We start from the raw sequence: 26,807 nt of genomic DNA, 5'->3' as shown, positions 1-26,807 counted from the left end.
CAGGTGATCCGCCCGCCTCGGCCTCCCAAAGTGCTGGGATTACAGATGTGAGCCACCACACCTGGCCTGAGCTGTAAGTCTTAATATTGCATTAGTTAATACTACTGGAGAAGTCATTTTTTAAGAGTGGAAAAAGTGATTATTACTTCAGAGAATGAGCCACATCCTGGATTAATTGAAATCTAAGGACCTTTATCATTGAAAAGCGTATTGGGAATTACCAGTAGGTAACCTATAGCTGTACGTTTTCTCAACATGTAGAGCATTGACTGCTTTAGAATATTAATAGTTTTATTTTGCCAATAAGAGTGTCTAAACAGAAAGATAATTCCCCTGGGGTTCTAGAAGCCATTGTACATTTATATAAGACTGTATTTTTATGTCAAATTTAAATTTGTGTAACCAACCTATTATAAGAAAAACTCCACAAATTAGCATTAGGTGTGTTATTAGTGTCTGGTAAATACATAAACAATCAATATTGGCTCTAAATATGTACAATTAGTTTGAACTTTTTTAAAAAGAAAAAGAAAAAATACACAATATGTATCTTTTGTTTCATACAGTTGCTGTGATTGGCTGATAAATATTTGTCAAAGAAAGAAAGAACTGAAAGCTCGCACAGTATGGCTTGGATGTCCTGAAAAGTGTGAAGAAAAACATCCCAGGAATTCTATAAAAAATCAAAAATACAATGTGTTTACCTTTATACCTGGGGTAAGACTATTGCATTCTTGGAGATGGGTTGTGTGTCAGAGATTGCTGGCTTCCTTTGCTGTAGGATGGAGCCTGTTGGGACTGACTTAGGTATTGAGTTGTGTCACATCCAAATCAGTGTCCTTTTGCTTTTGAACCATCTGTGTTCCCAATAATTGCTAAATAATTCGTATGTATTTTTAATGGCTACATCATAGAGTTCAGCTCAAGAAAATGTACAATTTGATTATTGCCTTCAGTTCTTGATAAATACCATATTTATATTATTTTAGAAATATAGACATAATGAAGTAAAGATAAATTAACAGAAAACAAGTTATACATTTTGTTTGGCTGGGAACTAGTTTGGAGAAAAAAGTAAATGTAATGTTTAAACCCTGCCAAGAGATTTCACAAAGAAAATGAAACAATTTTTTATACTGAAATGATACAGTAACAAAGTATCTGTAATATGCATATTTATATATAGATGTCTTTGGTACTTCACATTATAAATCTCAGATCTTGTTATATTGTTATATCATTAGTTATCTTTAATTGGGTATTATGCTAAATTTAAATACTGTATTTTATTACTTTTTTGTTGCTAGTGATATTACTGGCTTAAATTATAAAACAGTTCATATACAATTAGAATAGTTGAATAATTTTTGTGTTTTATATGTCATTCCTTATTTTAATAGATTTATTTATCTTTCTAAAGGAAAACGAAGCTGCTATTGATTATATTTCTATATCAAAGTTTTTGGCATGTTTTATGTCTTTTATTTGCAAGAAAAGCTCTTGATTACATGGAATGTGGGTTGCTTTATCTTGTATATTTAATTTAAACAATCATGCTGACATTGTATTTGGCATTGATTTTACTCCCACCACCACCTCATCCCTATCCACCTAGTGATTGGCAAATACTTGATATCTAATGTGCTTCTTTATTAAAACCCACAAAACTAATGGCTTCATAATTAAAAGACGGACCTTTTGTCAGGATAATAAAATGTAAACTGTCTTACAGGCAGATAAATATTCGCGTCTTTATTGAATGAAGCCGCTGTTTTCTGCTTAGGTTTAAATTATTAAATACCCACAGATCTCAGAGATTGGCTAAGCAGTGTACGTTTCCCTAAAGGTCAGCAGGTTCAGTGAGTAGACAGTAGAGTATTGATTACAGTCGTTTAAAGCCAGCAGTGCAGCTTAACTTTGATCAGTGTAAGTCCACACAGCCTGCCCGGATTGGCCGTATGCTGAAAATACCTGTGGATGTGACTGTATGATGATTACCGTGTGTATGAGTTTTTTATCTTAGATTGTCTCTGAAATTAGTCTTTTCATCTAAAATGTAGTATTTTAGAAACATTTGGTAATTACACAGTGGGAATTCTATGTCATTTTTACCACGAATGGCAATTTCTAAATTGCTAATAGATATAATTTATGCTAACTGAGATTTTAAAGAAATCACTAAGGAAAAAGCACTTTATTTCCTGCTGAGATTAATTTATGAAATAATTCAAAACATTCTTAGACAGCAGGTTGAACGTGATTATAAACATAAATATATTGTCAGTGTAACTGATTTTGAATCCCACACATCGCTGTATGATGATGCAGATAACCTCATTTTCTGAAAACAAGTTGCAGACTCTCTAGGTCAGCAATAAGCACTTAACCCATTGCCCCGCTTGGTGAAATTTTCATACCTTCCAAGTGGCATGGAAATGGCATCCAAAGAGATTGTGATTTGTAAGTTGCAGGTTTGCAAGTTTGATTTAATTGTAGTGTGCTGTTTAAATTATTCTCATCTGTAAACAGAAGTTTTGTTCCATTTTGATTTTCAATGTAAATCTAATAATTAGAGGCATTTGTAAATTGAGATCTATTAATATGTTAGATCTTGGGTTTTCTTCCCTAAAGGTAACTATTTGAAGTAAAAACCAAAACCAAAACCTTTCAGTATTGACATTCCTAAAATTTTATTGAATGGTGAAATTTCTTTTATATTTGAAAATATTATTAAGAATTAACTACCCAAAGACTATAAGAGTAGGTGGGTAGCTGTCTTCTTGAAACGTGGTCTGCAGTTACAACTTCTTATATTTTATCATTTTTAATGTTTTGAGGGAAGTAAATACCCACAAGAGATTAAAGCAGTCTATCTCATGAAGTCACACCTGTTCACATTTGGCTTGTTCACTCAGTCTTTGTAAAGCTACCTGGATGTCCGTGTTAAAAAAAAAAAGTGGCTATTTATTTGTTTTTTACCATTTCATAAATATAAGGTTAATATGACTTTTCCATTGTAAGATTTTCTGAGTCATTATCAAGATACACCTGTATATTTACTGGCTTGCTAACACTGAGAAGGTTTTGCTATCTAACTTTTTTTGATGTTCATGTAAAGACTTACTAAATGAGTATGGAAAACTGGAAAATTTCATATAAGAAAAATAAAAAAACTTTTAGATGACATTTTTAACATAATTGAACATCCTAATTGTCTTATTTTCAATTTATTTAAAATATATTTTGGGAGTAACCTTACCTTTCTTTGTGATACAGCTATTAGAAAGCCAATGTGAAAATTAATACATTTACTTTGAATCAGAACATATTCTCACTCTTTGATGGAAATGTGGTTATATGTTGTGCTGATTTTAATTGTTTAATTTAGGTATTAAGTTTTTTCCTTGAAGGAATTTTGTTAATTTTCTCTTTCCTTTTTAGGTTTTGTATGAACAATTCAAGTTTTTCTTGAATCTCTATTTTCTGGTAATATCCTGCTCACAGTTTGTACCAGCATTGAAAATAGGCTATCTCTACACCTACTGGGCTCCTCTGGTAAAAGAAAAGACTTTAAAAATTAAATTATGAAATATTTAGAACATAGTTTTGAGATGGTTAAAAGTTAAATTGACCAGATCTTAAAAACATGATGTTGTAGTGTATCACTGAACTTCTGTTAAAAGATTTTGCTGAGTGACTTCAGTCCCTCTGAGAACCATGGGAAGTGTGGTGGTAGCACCTGCCTGTAGAGCTGCCAAAGTCACAAAGCGCCTGAGCTGGCAGCAGAGGGGTTTTCCTTGGTCATTCTGCACCTGTGTTAAGGTTGCAGGTCATCAGCAGCTGCCTCCTGTGTGATGCAGCTGTTGGGAATGGGGGCTGGGGCTGTGGGTCTGTTCTGTTACTCTCTTCACACCCTGACCATGGTGAGCATTCTGAAGTATCCAAGTGCAGTACGTATGATTTCTGGTTGATATCTCAGTGTATAAAGTTTTTCAAAAGGCCAATGATGCAATGATGCTTATCAATGAATGTTTCCATTTCAAACATATGCTGTTTTGATAGTCTTAAGCTGTTGGCTGATAGTTTTCATTAATTTTTAGCTTGTGGAGACAAGGTGTACATCGTCTTTCCTCCTTTCATAGAAAAATGTACTACTTCCTTTATTTTAATTTTTTATTTTTGGAGATAGAGTCTCACCCTGTTGCTGGTGTGTGGTGGCACAATCTCGGCTCACTGCAACCTCCGCCTCCCGGGTTCAAGCAGTTCTCCTACCTCAGCCTCCTGAGTAGCTAGGATTACAGGCGTGTACCACCACACCTGGCTAATTTTTGTGGTTTTAGTAGAGACAGCGTTTCACCATTTTGGCTAGGCTGGTCTCAAACTCCTCACCTCAAGTGATCCACCTGCCTCAGCCTCCCAGAGTGCTGGGATTACAGGCGTGAGCCACCGCGCCCAGCCACTACTTCCTTTTTTTGATTTGCTCCCTTTTGGGCAGATGACCTGAGGAATCCAGGTGGGAAACACAGAGAGTGAAAGGGTTCCTTCAGTGAATGAAGAGTGCAGTCCTTGGGGGTCCCTGTGAGTTGTGGCCTTCCACATGGAGAGCCGAGCAGTCTGCTCCCGAGGGGTCTGTCCTGGCCTGGGTAGGCTCCGTCTCCCTAACCAGAGAACTCCAGATGAAGCAGGAGAACTGGAAGACGGACTAAATTCTTGTTTCCTGGACAGGCACAGTCAGGCTTTCCTGTTGACCTGTTAGTAAAGCCATGTTGAGGGAAATTTTTTGATGTCTCTTTCACATAGACTTCATAGTTGGGTGGATTTGAGGAATGAGTAACTTTATATGTGATATAAACACAAAATTACTAGATAAATGAATACATTTTGAACTTATTAAATTAGTAAGATGGAAAGAGACATTGGAGCTGAGCGTGGGTAAAACTGTAACACTGTGGTGCTCATCCCATTAGTATAGATGTGGCGAGCTCCCTGTTAGTGTGCATCGTGTGCATGCATGCCTGTGTTGCCTTTTTGGAGGGTCATTGATAATATAGATGAAAGACCTGAAAAATAGATTCAGCATTTTTACTTGAGGAATTTATCCTAAAGAAATAACGATTGATCACAAAGTCTAAAGAATGTCCATTATAAATATTTTAAAAAGTCAAATGTCTAACAATAGATTATTTAAAGTCTGCTATATCCTGTGTACTTGTTGGAATACTGTGTAGCTTTAAAAATGGTGTTTAGGAAAAGTGTTTAATAACATAAAAGTTACATATGTATTAGAATAAATTTTAAAAGGTGGCTCAAAATATGTGTAGAATGAAATCCACAGTTCTTTTGATCAGTCAATATTGAGCTCCTTCACGTCCAGCCCTAGTCTAGGTAATGTTGATACAACAGTGAACAAGACAAACCAAATCCTGTTCTAATAGGACTAAAATTCTGGGGGAGAAGGCAGTATATATACTCCTAATGCCACGTAGCCAACCATCAGGCTATGAAGAAGAAAATATAAAGCAGGAAAAATGAGTAGAGGATGAAAGGGGTGTTCTATATGGGATGGTCAAGGAAGGCCTCTCCTGTGAGGTGACACTGGAATGACATCTTACTGGTAAAACAGTAAGACAGATATGAAGCAGGGAAGAGTGTTGCCGGCTGAAGAGCAGTTGCTGAAGGTCTTGGACTGTTTTAGTGTGCTCCAGGGTGTGAGGAAGTCATCCAGAAGGAGGGTGTGGTTGGGAAGAAGTAGTTGGAAAGGAGATCAGAGGGCCTGTCGTCAGCTCTTCCAGGGCTCTCAGATTTCATCCTGGGTGAAAAAGGAAGCCGTGTGTTTGTGTATGTATTGCATATATTCACACACAGAAGAAACACTGAAGTGTATACAACAGAATTTTGAAAGTTGTTGTTGAAGCTAGGTAACCGTGGAAGGGAGTATAGATAACTGTTTCTCCTTTCTTTTCTCCACCTTCCACCACATTAGCAGTAACCTATTCTGAATGTGAGATTATAATTCCTATGTATCTCTTAATAGTTTTACTATGTTTATATTTATCATTAAAACAATATGCAATATTATTTTGTATGCTTTAAAATTTTTTATAAAGGTTATCTTAATCTGTGTGGCCTATTGCAACATACTTTTTTGGCTTAACATTTGTTTATAAAATTGATCCATATCAACACATACATCTACTTCATTTTTCACTTCGTTAGTGTTTCATTGTATAAACATACCACAACTGATTCATTCCTTCCTTTGGGAAAGGAGACTTTGGAGTGGTTTCTCATTTTTTACCATTATAAATATTGTTAAACGATATGACTGTTCGTAAGCATTGTTATAATGAACAATGTGATTGTTAATGATTGCTTATGCATTTGTGCAAAACATTCTACAGGCTGTGTACTTCCTAGAAGTCTCATTTAAAAAGTGCTGTTGATTTTTTTCACTTTCTAATAAAAGCAGTATAGCATTATAGAAACTTCAGAACACAGAGAAAAATACTTGCTCATTTTAAGACACAATCATATTGATTTTTTTTTTTTTTTTTTTTTTTTTTTTTTTGAGACAGAGTCACGCTGTGTCGCCCAGGTTGGAGTGCAGTGGTGTGATCTCGGCTCACTGCAAGCTCCGCCTCCCGGGTTCACGCCATTCTCCTGCCTCAGCCTCCCAAGTAGCTGGGACTACAGGCACCCGCCACCACGCCCTGCTAATTTTTTGTATTTTTAGTAGAGATGGGGTTTCACTGTGTTGGCCAGGATGATCTTGATCTCCTGACCTCATGATCCACCCGCCTTGGCCTCCCAAAGTGCTGGGATTACAGGTGTGAGCCACCACGCCTGGCCAATTATATTCATGATTTTAATGTATTTATTTCTAGCCCCTTTTTTTCTATTCATCGCTTTCACAGTTGTATTTACTGCTTAAATATCATTTCCCGGCTGGGTGCTCATGCCTGTAATCCCAGCACTTTGGGAGGCCAAGGCGGCAGGATATCTTGAGTTCAGGAGTTCAAGACCAACCTGGGTAAGATGGTGAAATTCCATCTCTACCAAAAAATAGAAAGATTAGTTGTGTGTGGTGGTGCATACCTTTAGTCCCAGCTACTCAGGAAGCTGAGGTTGGAGGATTGCTTGAGCCTGGGACGCAGAGATTGTAGTGAGCCACAGTTGCGCCACTGCATTGAAGACTGGGTGACAGAGCGAGACCCTGTCTTAAAAAAAAAACAAAAAATTGCCTCGTGGGTTAAAACTGTTTTAACTTAAACAATGATGGTCTGAGAACAAATTCTTCTTAAAAAAGTAAAGCAAAATGTATTTATGTATATTTTGCTTCGGCCTTTTTTACTTACTTTGATTTAACTAGGTTTCAACCAAAGAAAATGTCCTTTAGATGGTTTTTTAATGAAGAATTTTATTTGATTTGTTCACAAAATTGATGATCTTGGCCATACTTGAGTGAAGTGTGCACGCAAGCACACACACATTTGTTTACCCAGACAAGAAAACGTTTCTCTGTTTTTTCTTTTCATATGATCGTTCATTTCCAGTTCCAGCTGCAATTTTTAGTCCTTTAGCTTGAATTTTCATCCTCTGTTATTTTGAAGTACTTTATCATTTTTTGACATGTATTAGCTTTAATTATTTTTAGATAATTACCTCAATAAGCAACTACTTCAATATTCGTATAAAAGATACTGTTATTCCACTACATTTGCGTTTTAAGATTTTAGAGAAGTGAAAAGCCACTTTTTCCGTTTGAATAATGCTTGACGTTGCCTTCTGATACACCTAGATGAGTTCTCTCGTGTCCTGAGTATCATATTGTTAGATCTGAGAATTGATCTCCTTTTTAAATGATTTTCTTTTGTTCCTTGGTTTGGCAGCAGCCACAATTGATGCTACCTTTCAGATAACAGATGATGAATAGTATGCTTTCACTGTTGATATGCATCTTAACCTTTGATTGAGCAGATCTCTTAAAAAGTTGATGTACACCTTAGGCTTACCTTCAAATCTGAGAAGCAAGCTTAGGAGGGCGCATTGATTCTTTTAAAAAGCTTTTAAAAACGCTGAAAATCAAGATAATTTGAATAATTAGACAAAGTTAAGGAATAATTAACCATACACTAAATCTAAAGAAATCTCTTTAAAGGAAACTATTTAAAATAATGCAAATTTGAAAATACATATAGATGTCTCTTTTTTAACTGAAGAAAATGTTCTTCATCAAGAATTCCTCATAAGCCCTTGAGTTCTTGCATTTTCTATACCAGTTTATATTAACCCCATTATATCCCGTGCCAGTAACACCATGATCTTTATACATACATACATTGACTTTTTTTTTTTTTGCCATCTTTTCTCGTTCTCTAAGGTTCTATAATGTTCTCAAGAAAAAGATACCAGTTAACATTTCCACATTTCTTCTAGCCAAAATCCTGCCTCTGAGGCATAAAACCATTTTACAGTTGTCGGTTGTAAAATCCTATTTCTGTTGTTGGCTAATTTTAAATAAAACAAGTTACTTCAAACTTACTCCCTCTGTTCTCTAACTAAAATTGAGATGTTTTTGAAAACAGTGATAGCTTAATTAATAATGTTTCTTTTTCAGTTACTTTTGGTAATATTATTTATTAGCTTTAGGTCTGAACTAATTTCTGTTATATTTTCCCATATAATAGAAGTGTAAATTGAAAATAAGTTGATTTCATTACATTTTCGTGTCTGGATGAAGATTACCTTTCATATTCAGCTTTCAGAACAATTCTTTAAAGCAAAGCTTGTGTAATCAGAGTGACAAAACAGAATGTCATGCTTCTGTCAAAATGAACGAGATGGAATAGATCTGTCTATGTGGAAGATCTTTAGATAAAGAAAGCTCCGGCTCTAAGAGTTTTTAAGACTGTATCTTCTATATAAAATGTCTTCTGCTACTTTGTTAATAGATAATTGGCAACCAGATAGGCTATGTAGGTGAGAAATCAATCTATGAGGACTTTGATTTTTCAGTCTTATTTAAAAATCCTTCCATCCGATCTTTTTTCATGTGCGTGTCTCTGCATTAGAGGTGTGGGCAAAGTAAGAAAAGGAAAAACAAATGAAATTGCTTGGAGTCATCCAGAGACAGCCATTGTTAGTGATCTGTGTGGCCTTGGTAAAGTTACTTACTCACTTTGTGTCTCAGTTCGCTTATCTGTAAATCAGAGGTAAAGATACATACTTTGTAGGATTTTTGTGACATTTAAAAGGGGTAACTCATTTAAGATACTTGGAAAAGCGTGTGGCACATGATAAGCCCTCAGAGGCACACCAGTAATGTACCCATCTAACTTTTTCTCCTTTTACAAAAATGTGTACTGTTCTGGACTCGTTCCACATGGTTCTTGGATTATCTGGAGAAATAGGAGAAAGGCTGTGGACAAGCCATGTGAGAAGAAGTCCATGGTGTCCAGTCTGTGTAACACACTCATGCACAAATACTGCTGTTTCCAGGATGACAGTAGTTGGTTTTTTGTTTGTTTGTTTGTTTGTTTTTTTGAGACGGAGTCTTGCTCTTTCGCCCAGGCCAGAGTGCAGTGACGCAATCTCGGCTCACTGCAAGCTCCGCCTCCCGGGTTCACGCCATTCTCCTGCCTCAGCCTCCCGAGTAACTGGGACTACAGGCACCTGCCACCGTGCCCGGCTAATTTTTTGTATTTTTAGTAGAGACAGGGTTTCACCGTGTTAGCCAGGATGGTCTCGATCTCCTGACCTCGTGATGCTCCCGCCTCGGCCTCCCAAAGTGCTGGGATTACAGGTGTGAGCCACCGCGCCTGGCCCGGATGACAGTAGTTTATATGGCCCTTTTGCTTCCAGTTTTGATTTTTCTAGGGAGCAGTGTTACAGCATAAATCTCTGACCTGGTTGGTATCGAGGTAATGGGAAGACCCAAGTGCTCCTACAGTAAGACTTGATTACTCCAGTCCTCCATAAACCACCAATCTGTAATGATCCGTTTAAGAACTCAGATCTAAACTCTTACGATAGAGGCTCATTTATTGTAGACTCCAGTGGTAGAAGGAAATAGTGGCCTCAACTTCCCTTTCCTTTAGTCTCTTTTATGTTCGTAGGCTGGCCATTGGGCATTTCCTCGGATAGATACGTGGGGGATGGACGTGATGGTGGTAACATCTTTTAGGTGTTGAGAATCCTACACATGTGTCACTTATTCAGAGAAACAGATTTGGAAGTGTGTTGTAAAACAGCTTGGACACTCTAATAGTCCTTGCCTGTGACCCGGATCCTGTTTCCTCTTAAGAGTGTTTAACTCCTGGTTTCAGGACTTAGGACCTAACCCTCTTTATTCTGTCTTCTCTAATACTACTTCATTTGAAGTGGGAGCTTAATTTCACTGACTTCCTTGAGTTCTTAGGAACTAGCACATTTTTGTGGTTTATGATTACTTAATGAATTTGGTTAACTTTTGCTGTCTTTAAGCCGTAAGTTTAAAGGGGTGAAAATTAGAGTCACCTGGAGAATTTAACATATGTGTCTGAAGTCTCTTCCCTGGAAATTAGAAGTAAAAGTACACATTTCAGGTAGGGTCTGAGCAAATTTATGTTACAAAAAATCTTTTCAGGTGATTATGATATACTTACCTGATTAAAAAACACTCCTTTAAAATATTGTCTATACTATATAAATAAAATGTGCTTGGTAATCACTTTCATTCTCTTATCTCAGTGAGTCACAAACAGAACTTTAAGAAGTTAACTCTGCATCATGAACATGAGTCTGTAGCAGTAAATCTTCTCTTACGTGGGAATAGCTTCAGACAAGTATATTTCTTGGATTCAAAGACGCATATTTTTCATGTTACTAAAATTGAGCTGTGGCTTATCAAATGTGTATATTTACAATGCTATTGTCTTCCCATCCAAGACTACTACTAAAATAATACTGATGTGTCTTAAAACCAGTGACATCTTTGAATCAAGAAAATATAGCATTTCATCATATGACTGTGCTATGAATTTCTTTCTTGTTTCTAATTTTTCATATTCACGCTGTGATCCTAGAATTTTTCTTTTAAGATAAGTTTCTAGAAGTGAAACTCCTTGGTTAAATATGTGCAAATTTTAAGGCTTTTGACAACACCAACTTTCTTAGAACTTTTTTTGGTGTATCTGCTGCTTTGGCTTTTCATATTCATTTTCTTTGTTTTTCTGTTGCTAACTCTAGTTCAATAAAATGTTGAATTTATATTCAAGTTCTTCTTTGTCTCTAACAGGCTTTTTGATAACCACTTTTATTTCACTGCTGCTTTGTCATGACTTGTTATCAGCTTTGAAGAAACTGGCCATCATTCCCTATTGTATATTCTTTATTATGGAGACATTTATCATAATATAAAAATTTCTTCTGTTCTTAAAATTTTGTACTTCACACAGCTGACATCACTCTTAATCATAAAAGACTGAATGTGTTCCCCTTAAGCTTAGGAACAAGGGTGTTTGCCCCCACCAGTTCTGTTCAACATTGTATAGGGCAGTTAGTTAAGAAAATGAACTAAAAGGCATCTAGATGGAAAGAAAGAAGAAAGTCTATCTCTAGTCACAGATGGCATTATCTTGTTTATAGGAAAACCTAGGGAGTCTACACACAAAAATACTGTAACTAAACAAAATGAATTAGCAGGGTTGCAGGATACAAGATGAACATACAAAAGTCACTTGTATTTCTAGCAGTGGCCATCCCACAATGAAATTAGGATAACAATTTCATTTATAATCATCAAAAAGAAAATAATAGGAATAAACTTAAAGCATGAAATTACATAATGAAAACTATAAAAGAATTTTGAAAAAAAATGAAAGGTCTAAATAAGTGGAAAGTCATGTTCATGAGTTGAAAGACTTATTGTTAAGATGGCAGCACTCTCCAAATTGACATACAAATTTAATCCAACTCCTAACAGTATCCTAGCTGGCTTTTTTTTTCTTTATTTTTTTAAATGTTTTTGCAGAAATTGACAGATTGATCCCAAAATCCATATGAAAATGCAAGGGACTCAGAGTAGCTAATACATCATAGAAAAAAATAGATCAAAGTTGGAGGACTCACACTTTCCCATTCCCAAACTTACTACAAACTGCATAATCCAGACAGTATGGTACTGACATAAAGATAGGTGCATAGATCAATGTAATTGAGAGTCCAGAAATAAACCTTTACATTTATGACACATTGATTTTCAACTAGGGCACCAAAATAGTAACTCTTATAACTCAACAACTAAACCTAGGAAAAAGGTAGGTAAAGGATCTGAGTAGACATTTACCCAAAGAAGATATACAAATGGCCAATAAGCATGTGAAAAGTTGCTCAACGTCGTTAGTCAGTAGCGGAATGCCAGTTAAAACCAGAAATACTACTTCACACCCGGTAGGATGGCTGCAATACAAAGGACAGACAGTAACAAGTGTTGGTGAGGATGTGGAGACATTAGAACCCTCATTAGTTGCTCGCGGGAATGTAAAGTGGTGCAGCCACTTTGAGGAACAGTTTGGCAGTTGCTCAAAATACTACACACAGAATTACCATGTCACCCAGAATAGGCAAACTCATACAGACAGAAAGTGGATGAGTCATTGCCAGGGCCTAGGAGTGGGAGGGAGTGGGAGGTGACTTGCAATGGGTATGGTGCTTCATTTTGGGATGATGGAAATCTTCTAAAATTAGATGATGGTGATGGTTGTACAACTCTGTGAAGGTACTAAAAAACGAATTGTATACTTTTATAGTGTTAATTTTACAGCATGTGAATTATATATCAACAAAGCTATTATCTAAAGAAAGAATACAGTGTTGCTAAAGGACCTAAGTGAGATCTTACTCTGCTCGTCACCGTTGTCTCCAGTGGAGACCATGGCAAACACGTGGCACATGCCGTGCCATGCCTGCCTTCTTTGCAAGTGGGGCACATCACAGATGGTTCATGGCTTCTTTTTCCTTGAGTCCAAGAGTGGCTTTAGGATACTTCTCAAAACAGTGCTTCCGGTAACCCCTGGGAGTACATTGGCAAAGATCAGAAAGACATCATGGTGTTTCAGGAGACTACTCATAGTTCCCTTGTGTTGAAGGATACAGCAGTATTGAGTGGGGGACAAGGCTAGAGATCTGTCTATTCGTAAGGTTAGGGGTTTGGGGAGAGCACTGTATTTCAGTGGGGGAGCTGGGGAGAGCCTATGTCCGGCTGGGGTGCCACAGAGTGCAGTCAGGCTGGAGAGATGTGTGGAAGGAAGCACAGTTAGCATTTGGAGGAAGGAGCCATAGTATTGCTTATAGACGATGGCAGTGGGATGGTTAGAGAATTGGGCCATCAGTGGGCTGAGGCCAGCTTTGGGGTGACTGGATAAAGAGGGGTGCATGGCATCAGAAAGACAGCCAGGAGAATGTGGTGTCCGGGAAGCCGAGGGATGGGGAATTGGAAAGAGGGCCTGGTGAACAATTGTAATGCACAGAGGAATGGGAAATTTCTTGAGATGGTCTACCTTATTTGAGAATAGTTTTAGTCAAGTGGTGGTGGAAGGAAATTGTGGCAAGTGGAGAAGTATACTGGATGTGAAGAGGTTTCCGATGGTGCAGAGTGCAGACTAAGGGAGGGGAAGATTTGATGTGCTCAGGGAGAGATGGTTGTAGGGCCGAGGGAGGCTCATGATTAGGGGGAGAGCACACAGTGTGGCTGAAGAGAGATGGCAGAGGGGCTGAAAAGGAGTGAGAGACACAGGCTGTCAGGTTGGTTTTGAATGGGAAAGAGACTAGAAGAATCCATGTTTAAGTCATGACTGTTGAAGGGGTTTTCAAATAGGACGCTTGAGAAAAATACCGTTTCAGTAAATACAAGAAACGTTCTCCAGCAGCACACTTAATTTGGCCTATTGGTTATACAGAAAACAAAAAACTGAAATAAAAAAGATTACTGTGCTTTCACTGGACACACATCCAGTGTTCTGTTATTTACAGTTTTGACTGAAGCAATAGAGATTGACTTGAAGAATATTCCTGTAACATGTCAGAAAATATATATGCAGCCTTTAAAAATGATGGGCATTAGCTTCATATTAGTGGTATGATGGGCTTCACAATAAATTATGAGAATATAAAAATTTTTTTCTAGATAGCATGATATTAATAGTCAGATTTTTACTTAAAAAGTGAGATGAAAGCACTGTAATTGTTCATTCTACTGAAGTTACGTAATAATGCACTATATAAGAAAAGCGATAAGTGTGATTATCTGAGAATTGTTGTGTGTTCCTACTTTTATTCTGTAAGAAAAATTTAAGTGCAGAAATTAAGTGTAAGATTTTTATGTCAGTCATTGTAAATTTTGTATTTGAATGTCCAAGTATTCTAAATGTAATTTGTGGGTTTATTGAAGATTGTTAATTTCTTTTTCTTTGGGTTACTAGGTATTTTCTGACGTTTAGCTTGAAGTATATATTAGGAGGTGAATTAAAAATTTGGGGAGTATACTAAGAGTTGCGAACCTTTAACAATCCTTTTGTAATATTTCATTGTTACTTTTTGACTTTTTTGGTTTTCATTTATGTTTTAGAGAGTAATATAAATTGAAGGAAAAAAGTTAAACCAAATAACAAATAATTTTCTCTTTTTTATTAAAGTTTACTCTTCTAAAAATATCTTATTTTGTTTTATAGGGATTTGTCTTGGCTGTTACTGTGACACGGGAAGCAATTGATGAATTTCGGCGTTTTCAGCGTGACAAGGAAGTGAATTCACAACTATATAGCAAGCTTACAGTAAGAGGTCAGCAAGACGCTTTAATCCTGCTTAGCGTTTGCTTACTGTAATTATCATTTTAGAGTTAACATAACAAATGTATGAAAACATTTTAATTCTATTATTGAAAATAGTATTATGTGATCGTATATGATATCTAATTGATTTCCTTATAATGCATTTTAGGGTAGATTTTTGTTCATTCTCTAGATGTTTGGATGTATGTTGTGTACACATATATACAAATGCACACACAACCACACAAGCATGTACATATATTACTAATAATCATATAATGTGCTCTATTGGTATATACGTATTTTCTGAGAGGCATAATGTCACTTTATCTAATATCTATTTTAGTATTATATTTTAAACACACTCATAAAGGTCAAACGTCTATATCATGGCATTAACCTGTTCTTAAGTACAGAGGCCTTTGAACAACAGAAATAAATACCGTGATCTAAGATGATAACTGATGCATGCACGTTTCTCCTTAACCTTCATTCAGGGCCTTAACTCTTGCTTAACTTACATCCTTCAAGCACTTGTTTATTTGATTTTTCAGTCCATAGTACAAAAAGAAGCAATGTACTAAGAAGAGAGTGGGGGAAACAATTACAAGTAGGCGTAAGATAGTAAAAAACTGACTGAAAACCTTGGGAATGAGGGAGATGCTGAAAAACTGAATGGGTATTCATAATAACCCCAAGGCCTGTTTAAAAAGTTTACAGTGGATTTTTATCTTCTGTATGTAAGAGGACATTTACAATGAATTATTTAACTTGAAGTAGTACCGTCAAAAATGACTTACTTTTAACACCTTATTGGGCTGTATTTCACATAACATAAAATTTATCCATGTAAAGTATACAATTCAGTGTTTTTTGGTGTATTCATAAAGTTGTGCAGCCATCACCATCACCGTCATTTACGTTTAGCATACTTTTGACGTTCTCAGAAGGAACCCTGAATACGTTAGAAGGCAGTGGTCATTCTTGCTGTTTCCCTCCCCACCCTACCCCAGCTCCAGACAGCCGCTGTTCTCCTTTCTGTCTCTGTGGTTTTGTCCACTCTGCATATTTCATATCAATGGAATTATGCAATATGTGGTCCTTGGTCACCAGCTGCTTTCACTGGACGTGTTTTCAAGGTTCATCTGGTAGTAGCATTCGTCAGTACTTTATTTCCTTTTGCTGCTCAGTAATATTCCAATGTATGATAGAGCACATTTTGTGTATCCATTCATTAGTAGGTGGACATTTGGGGTTGTTTCTATTTTGTGACCGTTGTGAATAATGCAGCTATGGACATTTGTGTACAAGCTTTTGTGTGAATATTGTTTTCATTTATCTTGGACACATACCTAGGAGTGAGATTGCTGGATTATTTGGTAACTCTGTGGTTAGCATTTTAAAGAACTGCCAACCTGCTTTCCTGATTGGCCACACCATTTTACATGCCCAACAATGGATGAGGGTTCCAGTTTTCCCACATCCTCACCTGTACATTACTCTCTGCCTGTTTGATTGTAACCGCTGCTTTTTGATATATCTCATTGTGGTTTTGGTTTGTATTTTCCTAATGATTAATGATGTTGAGCATCTTTTCATTTGCTTATTAGCTGTTTGTATATCTTTTCCGGATAAATGTCTGCTCAGATCCTTTGCTGACTTTTTTTTTTTCTTTTTTTGAGACAGAGTCTTGCTCTGTCGCCCAGGCTGGAGTGCAGTGGCGCGATCTCCCACTCACTGCAACCTCCGCCTCCCGGGTTTGAGCGATTCTCCTGCCTCAGCCTCCCGAGTAACTGGGATTACAGGTGCCTGCCACTGCGCCTGGCTGATTTCTTGTATTTTTAGTAGATACGGGTTTCGCTATGTTGGCCAGGCTGGTCTTGAACTCCTGACCTCGTGGTCCACCCACCTTGGCTTCCCAAAGTGCTGGGATTACAGGCGTGAGCCACGCCCATCCCTTTTGCCAACTTTTTAACTGGGTTGTTTGATTCATTTTGTGTATGGGGTAAGGTGTGGGTCCGTATTCTTTTGTATGAATATCAGGTTGTCCTAGCATGACTTGTTGAAAACAATGTTTTTTTCTCCATGGAGTTGAAAAATTATTAAAAATCTTTGATGCTTGAATGGTGGTGTAGTGGAGGAAGGATGAAGAAGGTGGTAAGCCTTAGTATTGGAGAAAAAAGCCCCCAAATGGCCCAGTAAATTGTGTATAACTTTGCATTGTCTTTGTAAGAATATAATATAGATCTATCTTATTTTTAAAATTGTTGTAACGGAGGGGCTAGGCAGGGATGTTCTTCTGGTGTATTACTTGTATTATTCAGAAATAACTAGAGCATATGCCTGCCTTTCCACAGAAACATTGAAAATCAAGCAGAAACTATTAGAACTAACTACTTCAGAGCTCTAGAAAAGTCAAAGGTTTACAGCACCCAGGAAATTGCTGCATCCAGAAAAAGTCAACCTAGAAACAGTTGGAAAGCTTTTTCCCTACAATTGCCCTGATCTCAGCACCTTCTCCCAACACTGTAACAAGGCACTAGTCTTGAAGATGATGGCCCATGTTCCCAGTTTGCAGCTTATTCCAAAAGAATTGTTTCTGTCTCTAACCAGTTGGGGGACTGCTTGGAGGGTTGACCCTAGGTGCTTGTCTTTTTTCACCTAGCTTGAACTCAGGGCAGAAAAGTAGAAACTTAGCGGCATTTCTCAAACATATTCAAGGCTAATGAACAGCCTTTAGTACCCTAGGGCAAAAGATGACAGTCAAGCCAGACAGTAGAGTGTCAAATGCCAGGCAGAAGAAACTGGGGAGGGAGTTGCTTTGGGAAATTTGAGCATTCAGGAATTCCCCTGTGTATGCTGGGGAATTTTGGAAGCGACATGCAAGCCAAGAACTGGCTAAAGTCTTTCCCTCTGGCCAGTCTCTAGGCTCAGTGCAAGTAGGAAGGGAAGGATGCAGCAGAGTTGTTAATGGCCTGGCTGAGTCTTCAGTGAGGCTGCCGCACAGAACCAGGCTCCAAAGCGCAGGACAGGTTTTGTTTGGGTTTGTTTCCTCCTCCCCCTGCCCCTCCTTTTTCTCTCTTCATTTTGAAGGAAACCTGTCAGAACACTGGCGGAATGTAAGAATGGGAGAGAGACTTTAGAGACCATCCATGATAAAGAATACACACTTTACAAAAATAGTGTAGAAAAATCAGTAGACAAACACAGCTACAGCATATAACAATAAAATCAACCAAGAAGAGGGAGCAATAGCTAATTTCCAGAATTACCAAATTATAATGTATGTCCAGTTTTCTTTTTTTCTTTTTTTTGAGACAGAGTTTTCCTCTGTCGCCCAGGCTGGAGTGCAGTGGTACGATCTCAGCTCACTGCAACCTCTGCCCCCTGGGTTCAAGTGATTCTTCTGCCTCAGCCTCCCAAGTAGCTGGAATTACAGGCATGTGCCACCATGCCCAGCTATTTTTTTGTATTTTGTAGAGATGGGGTTTCACCATGTTAGCCAGGCTGGTCTTGAACTCCTGACCTCAGGAGATCCACTTGCCTCGGCCTCCCAAAGTGCTGGGATTACAGGTGTGAGTCACTGCACCCGGCGTATGTCCAGTTTTCTACAAAAAACATTATAAAGCATGCAACAAAACAAAATATGGCCCACTCCCAGAAGAAGGTAATAGTAACTGCCCCTGAGGAAAGCCAGACATCAGACTTAGGAAACAAAAAGTTTAAATCAGCTGCCTTAAATGTGCCAGGGCGCTCAAGGAAACCACAGGGATGTTGCTTAAAAGATATCAGGAGAATGATATAGGAACAAGTAGAGAATTATCTAAAGGAAGCAAACAAATTCTGGCACTGAAAAGTATAGTAAGTGAAAAGAACACTCACTAGAGGGATTCAGTAGCAAAATTGAGCACACCAAAGAAACAGTGAACTTAAGCCTAGGTCAGTTGTATTTATCCAGTTTGAGGAGCAGAAAGAATGAAAAAAAAAAAAAAAACAGCTCTTAAGAGACCTGTGGGACAGCATCAGGCATACCAAATGCACATGATGGAGATGGAAGAAGGCGAGGAGAGAGAGAGAGGACAGAGAAAATATGTGAAGGAATAATGGCCAAAAACTTTCTACATTTGATAAAAGACATTAATCTGTACATTCAGGAAGTACAGCAAAGCCCATGAAGGATAATATGAGAAAAATCCATAATGAGATACATAACCAAGCAGCTGACACCCACAGACCAGGAGAACACCCTGAAAGCAGAGAGAGAGAAGTAACTGGTCACACACAAGGAACCCTCCATAGGATTTATCAGAAGCCATGGAGGTCTGAAGGCAGTGGGTTGACGTTTTAAAAATGGTGAGAGAAAAAAAAACCTGTCAATTAAGAATTCTATATCTGGTAAAACTGTCACTCAGAAATGAAGAAGTTTTCTGGGCCTGGTGGCGCATGCCTGTAATCTCAGCACTTTGGGAGGCCGAGGCAGGTGGATAACCTGAGGTCAGGAGTTCAAGACCAGCCTGGCCAATGTGGTGAAACCCTGTCTCTACTAAAAATACAAAAATGAGCTGGGCATGGTGGCATGCACCTGTAATCCCAGTTAGGAAGCTGAGGCAGGAGAATCGCTTGAACCTGGGAGGCAGAGGTTGCAATGAGCTGAGATCGCACCACTGCACTCCAGCCTGGGCGAAAGAGCAAGATTCCATCTCAAAAAAAAAAAAAAAAAAAGAAGAAGTTGTTAAGACATTCACAGATAAACAAAAGCTAATACGCTTTCATGCATCTAAGGGCATTATCAAAAATGTAAAAAGAAAGAATGAGAGAAAATTGAATATCTGATAAGGATCCAGTATCCAAGATACATAAAGAACTCTTACAATTTCAACATTAGAAAGATAACCCAATTACAAAATGGGCACAGGACCTGAACAGGCAATTTTCTGAAGAAAATACACAAATGGCCAACATGCATGTAAAATGACAGTCAGTCAACAGCCTTAGACCAGAGGGAAGTGCAAATCTATATGAGACATCACCATACACCACTAGGTTGGCTATAATTTTAAAATATAGAATATCAAGTGCTGGAGAGGATCTGGAGAAATTGGAATCTTTGCACATTGCTTGTGGGAACAAGGTGGTTCAGCACCTGTAGAAAACACACTTTCAGTTTCTTAAATAGTTAAAAAGCATTTAAAGCAGGGACCCCGTGTTTATTTAGTGTTTATTCACTATTCACAATAGCCAAAAGGTGATAATAGCCCAGATGTTCACTAAAAGATGAGTGGATAAACGAATGGATAGCAAATTTCTACAATGGAATTTTATTCAGGCATAGAAATCATGAAGGGTTGCTACATGCTACAACCTGGATGAACCTCAAAACATTATGCTATGTGGAAGAAGCCAGATGCAAAAGATCCCATATTGTGTGACTTCATCTATAGGAAGTATCCACAATTGGTAAATTAGAGAGATAAACTGCAGACTGGAGGTGGCCATGGACGAGCAGACAAAGGGAGCACGAAGCATCTGCCTAACAGGCATTGCGTTTCCTTTTTTGGTGATGAAAATGTTTTGGGACTTGATAGAGTTGGTCACACAACATTGTGAATACAGTCAATGCCACTGAATGATTCACTTTAAAATGGCTTTTTATGTTAACGTTAGTTTCACCCAAAAACGGCATAAAATGTTGAGGAAGACCTTCTGCTGTTATGTCTTTTGTACTTCTGTGATACTTGAACTTCAAGTACTTTAAAAATAATTATCAGTATGTTTATTTCAAATGTACATGAAAATTTACCATTTAAGAAAAATTAGCCATCATTGCTGGTCATCTAAGAAGTAGAAGTTTCACATGTCAATAATGATAATGATAGCTACTTTTTTACTTCCTTGCGTGTGTCAGATAACATTCAGAGTACGAGTTCTCATATGCAGCATCGTCCAAGCGAGAGTTGATGTGCTCTCCGAGTTCTAGATGAGAAAGCTGCGGTTCGTGAATAGTTTCCCCTGAGTCACAGTAGTTTTAGGTAGAGCTGGTGCTTGAACCTAGATCATTCTGACTCCAATCCAGCGTTCTTTCAGCTGTGGCACACTGCTTCATGGCTGGTGGTTCTGATACAGATGTTTGATGAGTAAAATCTGTAGTATTAAAAAATGCATCAGTTTAGGCTTATTATTGAGTACAGTTTAAAATTTATTTTTTCATTAAGAATATTTGCTGTTGACCTCCTTCTCGGTTTCCAGTATTTCACAGTTACCTCTTTGAATGACATTGATGGCAGCCTCCTTGTGTGCCTTTCTGTAGTTTGCTGGACCATATTTACAACATTCGGACTGTGTCATTTTGGAGTTCTCAAGCACATTCTTATAGAAGTAAACTGGAAGAATGTTCTCTGTTACTCTTTTCTTTTGAAAAGGAAAGCCACTTATAAATATGCTTTGTTTGGAAGCAGAAAATATTTTAACCAGTGTCACAATCACACTGGAATTATTTTGAGTTGTGTTGTATTTTCTAATACTTTTTTGGGTGTGGGAATTTTCGGTGTATGTTGCTGTTAGTTTACCTTCTTCTTGTTTATGACTGCTTGTTTTTGTTTTGTTTTGTTTTTAGTAGAGGCAGGGTTTCACCATGTTGGCCAGGTTGGTCTCAAACTCCTGGCCTCAAGTAATCCACCCGCCTCAGCCTCTCAGAGCACTGGGATTACAGGTGTGAGCCACCATGCCCAACCTTTCTTGAAGTGTACTTAAATCATTTTTGTTTCCGTGGTCTAACATCTGAGCAGCATTTGAAAAGGATCCATCCCAGTATTTCATTCAGGAACATTCAGTATACATCATGGTATTAGATTGGTGCAAAAATAGTTGCACCAAGTAATTTTGTCATTGAAAGTAATGGCAAAAACTGCAATTACTTTTGCACCAACCTGTATTTCTGCTATGTAATGATATTTCACAAACACCTTCCATTTATTATCTCGTATTTTTAGTCCTCTGTGGCTGGACCAAGGTAGATACTCTCAGATGTGGCCATATAGACTCAGGAGTGGTTATAAACACACACACACACACACACACACACTCAAGTAGGTAGATATACTCAGGTGTGGCCATATAGATCCAGGAATGGTTCTAAACACACACACACACACACACACACACACACACTCTCAAGTGGGTAGGTATACTCAGGTGTGGCCATATAGATCCAGGAGTGGTTATAAACATGCATACACACACACTCAAGTAGATATATAAACTCATTACCACTGTTTCTTCTCAGGTCACCCTTAGAGGATCTGCGTGAATTCATTTCTTCGTGATATATCGACTACAAGTTTTTCCATCCCTCCTTTTCACTTGAGATGTGTGTGCTACCTCCAGGTCTAACCAGTGCTTCTAACCAGGGAGATACTTCTTAATCACTAAAGCCAGCTGAGGTCTGCCCCCCGCAGCCCTTGAACAGCCCTTAGCTGGGTCTGGCTGATGGGACTTTACCAGCGGCGCTGCAGCTCCTGTCCTGGCCCCAGCTCTGGCTCCAGCTGTCTGTTCTGCCTGAAGTGGGAAATGGACTCCTCACTGCTGATATTGCTCCATCTTTCCTTTGTGGTAGCACTTTTCCTTTCAAAGTAAAAAGTATTTTCAAAAAGTGAATCTGATGCCATTTTATGGCTTAGAACCCTTGAGTCGCATGTGACTCTCCAGCTCCCTGTGGCCTGGCTCTGGCCACCTGCTCCCGCTCCTTCTGTGATTTCTGAAGTGTGGTTGCACTGGTTTTTCCTTTAGTTCCTTGAATAGGCCTCTCCTTCTCCCTCTTAGAGATTGGCTTTTAAAGTAATAGCAACTCTATCTGGAGGTTCTTGTTCTGTCCTGTACTGTTTGGACACTTCCTACTCAAAACTTCAGGTTTTATTAAAAGATTATCTTAGAGAGGTCTGCCTTGATTTCTTCCAATGTTATTCCCCACCCCAGCCCACACATATATCCCATGGCACCTGTACCTCCCTGTGGGGAGTGGCATTACTCTGAGGACTACTTTAATTCCTGGACTCTCAGTTTCATGAGCTTGGGGTCCTGGTTTCCCCCAGGGTAAGTAGAGTCATTGGCATGTGGTGAGCACTCAGTGAACTGAGGGAGTCAAGAAAGAAAGAAGTTCCAGATCCAGATGAAAGTGCTGAGCCCGGTCTAAGGCCAGGGGGCTGCCCTGTGAGGTGGCACCAGTTTGCGTTTCCATTGTGCCCACAAATGTCCTTCCTTGCCCACTCATTCCAGTTAAAAAATTTGCGTTGTTCATTTGTGATCTTTTTTAAATTACTTATTTAATACCTTTTGTTTCTTTATTTTTACCTTATTACGATTTTTCTACTAAAAGGAATTTGCCTTTGTCATATGTAGCAAATGTTTTTACCTTGACTTTTTAAAAAAATCATTTTTCTTGGATGTAATGTATAATTTTTATATAATTTAAATCTCCTGATCTTTTGTGATTTTTACATTAATCTTAGAAAGTCTACTCATTCCCAATATAAGTGAGCATTGTCTTTTCATACAGTGTTTCTGGATTTTCATTTTTTGTAGTTAAGGTTTACTGCATTTGTAATTTTATACTTAAGATGTATGCTCTGTGGAGAAGCGATCTTTCTTTTCTTTTTTTTCCCCACAAATGCTCAGCAGTTGTTTTGAAACCATGTTTAAAGTTAGCAGAGTTCTTCCCCAGACCTTTGAGACTTAACCAGGTTTGTTGTCCAAGGACTCAGAATTTGAGCTGGCTCCCCTGAACCCGTGCCTGTCAGCCTGAGCACAGTATGGGCCTTATATGCACCAGAGCTAATGTCGAGATGAATTTTATGTTTTATGTTACTTAACATGAAAAGCCCCAGACTCCAAGTCATCCTTCAGATTCTGCATTTTAATTACCATGGGATACTATGTATCTTTATTCTTACCCTTGGTCTTTTTTCACTGCTTTCAGAATTCATGTTCTTTTTTTCCCTTCGTAACCTGAAGCTCTTCTATCTATGGATTCCTCTCTGAATGTGCCTTCTTGCTCTCATTAAACTGTAGCTCTTTTCTGAGGGCCCACGTCCTAAACAGACTCTTTGGTGGCCCCAGTTTTGGCTCTTGTAGCCTTAGTGCCACTCCACCTGCAGTTAGGCCCTTCTTCCCAGCTCATTCTCTTTCGTGCCTGGACTTCAGTTCTTTTTCAACCTCCAGTTTATTGACTTTGCATCCTTTCTACCGTTCCTAGCCCCTTTGATCTTCTATTTGAAGAAGTCCAGTTGGTCAATTTCATTTATGATTGTGCTTTTGTTGTTCTAAGAACTCTTTACCTAACCCACGTTTACAAATGTTTCTGCTCTGTTTCTCCTGTTTTCTTCTAGAAGTTTTAGGAATTATACTTATGAATATCCATTTTGAGTCTATTTTTGTCTACTGTGCAGAGTATGGGTGTTCTTTTGCATATGGCCATTCAGTTGTCAGTACTGTTTTTTGAAAAAGTGATCCTTTCTCTACTGCATTGCCTTTAAACTCTTCATGTAAGTTTATCTCTGGACCCTCTTTCTGCTCCATTGATCTCTGTCTGTAAACAGCATGCTGTTTTGGGTACTGTTGCTTTATAATAATTTTTGAAATCAAGCCTTCCACCTTTGTTCTTCATTTTCAGAGTTGTTTTTGTTAAGGAAATACAAAGGGCCTACATCTAACAACTAATACTAGTGTATTAATACAACTAATTATTAATACAACTAATTAATACAACTAATACTAGTGTATTAATCGGCTTGCCAATTTCTACAAAAAAGCCTTCTGCAGTTTTGAGTGGGATTTCATTGAATCTGTAAATCCATTTGGCAGAGAACTGACATTTTAATAATATTTAGTCTTTTGACCCATGTGTGAGATACATCTTCCCCTTTAAAATTTTTTTCTCAGCAGTGTTTTGTTGTTTTTTGGGGGTTAGTTGTCTTTTATCTCTGCTTTTAAGATTTTGTTATTGGTTTTGAGCGATTTGATTATGATGTGCCTAGGTATAATTTTCTTTATGTTTTTTATGCTTGGGGTTCATTTAACTTTTTGAATCTGTGGGATATAAGTTTCATTAAATATGGAAAGTGTTTAGCCTTTATTTCTTCAAATATTTTTTCTTCCCTTTCCAGTGTCAAGGTTTCCAGTTATACCTATATTAGACTGTTTGAGGTAGTGACACATTCATTGATGTTTTTAAATTTTTCTTTTAAATTCTTTTTTCTGTTTTATTTTGCACAGTTCTATTGCTGTGTCTTCAGATTCACTATTCTTTCCTTCCACAATGTTTATTCTATTGTGTGTTAGTCTGTTCTCAAGCTGCTAATAAAGACATACCCAAGACCGAGTAATTTATAAGGAAAGAGGTTTAATTGACTCACAGTTCAGCATGGCTGGGGAGGCCTCAGGAAACTTACAACCATGGAGGAAGGAGAAGCAAACATGTCCTTCTTCACATGGTGACAGCAAGGAGAAGTGCAAAAAGGGTAAGAGCCACTTACAAAACTGTTAGAAAGCACTCACTATCAAGAGAACAGCATGAGGGTAAACGCCCCATGATTCATTTACTGCCCACCGGGTCCCTCCCACAACACGTGGGGAGTATAGGAACTACAATTCAAGATGAGAGTTGGGTGGAGACACAGCCAAACCATATCATACTTTAATTTCATGTGTTGTGTTTTTTATTTCAAGCGTTGTTGTTTTTGTGTCTGGAAGTTTGATTTGGGTCTTTTTTGTATCCTCCATGTCTCTAACTTTCTGATCGTGGGAATACAGTTTTCATAGCTATTTTCATGTCCGTGTCTGCTAATTATAATATTTGTGTCAGTTGTGGGTCAGTTTTGATTGAATGGTTTTTCTCCTCGTATGGGTCCTATCTTCTTGCTTCTTTGCATGCCTATTAATTTGTTATTGGATGTCAGACATTGTGAATTTTACCTTTTTGGGTGGTGGATATTTTTATATTCCTGCAAATATTGTTGAGTGTTGTTTTGGGATGCTGTTCAGCTACTTGATAGGCCTTTCTTGCATCATTGGACAGATCTGGGGCATGCTCCATGGGGTTGGTTATTCCCCAGTGTGAGGCCAGACGTGCTCTGTGGGTCATGGGCTTCTCCAGTCTGGCTGGAAGGGCACTTTGTGAACATGGGCATTCCTTGTTCCTTTTGGATATCCCCCTGTCACTGCCTTCCTTTGTGGACATTGACTTTTTCTCAGCATCCAGGCATGTTCTCCTTCAGGAACTCTGCCCTGGCCCTTCCTTCAGCCTGCATGCTCTGTCTTAGATGCCTGTTCGTGGCCTCCCCACTGTTTCCTGACTCCTGGCTCCAATGCCTCCTTTTCTAGGAGTCCTCTCCTAAGCCTGCAACAGTCACAAATGCCCACCTTTGCCCTCCGCCAGCATTCTGGGCCGTGTGCTCTGCCCTCATTTTTCCATAGCACCTGCTACATTCCAGCATGCCATACACCCTTTAAATATGTGCCGTTGTCACTAATGTAGCGCAGGTGCCTGCAGTAGGTACTGGAATATAGTAGGTGTTGAGGAAATGGGTTAAGTACTGTCTTCAGATTTTGTGGAGGTTTGCTGTGCTTCTTTCTTTAAGTATGTTCTCAGTGCTTTAATACATTTTAGGATTTCATCCATTTGAATTCGCTTCTGTGGAGTGTTTTACAGCCTAGAGTAGTAATGCCATCTACATCATAAAATAAATTGTAACTTTTTGTTAAACTAGAATTTTTACCAGTATTTATTAGGTAAGAAATTTTAGAATTAGCTAGAAGATAACAGTAATTTTGTTCAACTCAGTTTCTTGGAATTATTTTTAGGAACATTTATATGAAATATGTGGATGTTGTGGCCTGCAAAGAAACTAATACGCTCAGGTGACAGTTTTACATGAGAAAGCTCCGGCCTGGACCTCAGTGTTTTTGACTTACATTTCACACACCTTTGCAAGCAGAATGGAGAGGAAT

General features: G+C 38.1%; 1 protein-coding gene across 5 annotated transcripts in view; it reads left to right on the top strand.

Annotated features, from left to right (window-relative positions):
• Positions 1 to 26,807, top strand: part of ATP9B (ATPase phospholipid transporting 9B (putative)) — a 319,070-nt gene that overhangs the window by 59,990 nt on the left and 232,273 nt on the right. For 4 of the 5 annotated variants that reach the window (XM_055295727.2, XM_055295708.2, XM_055295691.2 and 1 more), the window contains exons 3-5: positions 567 to 717; positions 3,442 to 3,555; positions 14,709 to 14,817. In XM_055295727.2, coding sequence (XP_055151702.2) covers positions 567 to 717; positions 3,442 to 3,555; positions 14,709 to 14,817 — 374 coding nt within the window. The remainder of the gene's footprint in view (positions 1 to 566; positions 718 to 3,441; positions 3,556 to 14,708; positions 14,818 to 26,807) is intronic. The other variant, XM_063637764.1, reaches the window with a different exon arrangement.

Source organism: Symphalangus syndactylus, chromosome 1 (assembly GCF_028878055.3).
Source record: "Symphalangus syndactylus isolate Jambi chromosome 1, NHGRI_mSymSyn1-v2.1_pri, whole genome shotgun sequence".
NCBI classification, from domain to species: domain Eukaryota; kingdom Metazoa; phylum Chordata; class Mammalia; order Primates; family Hylobatidae; genus Symphalangus; species Symphalangus syndactylus.
The sequence above is the reverse complement of the archived record's forward strand: the minus strand, read 5'-3'. Positions and strand labels throughout refer to the sequence as shown.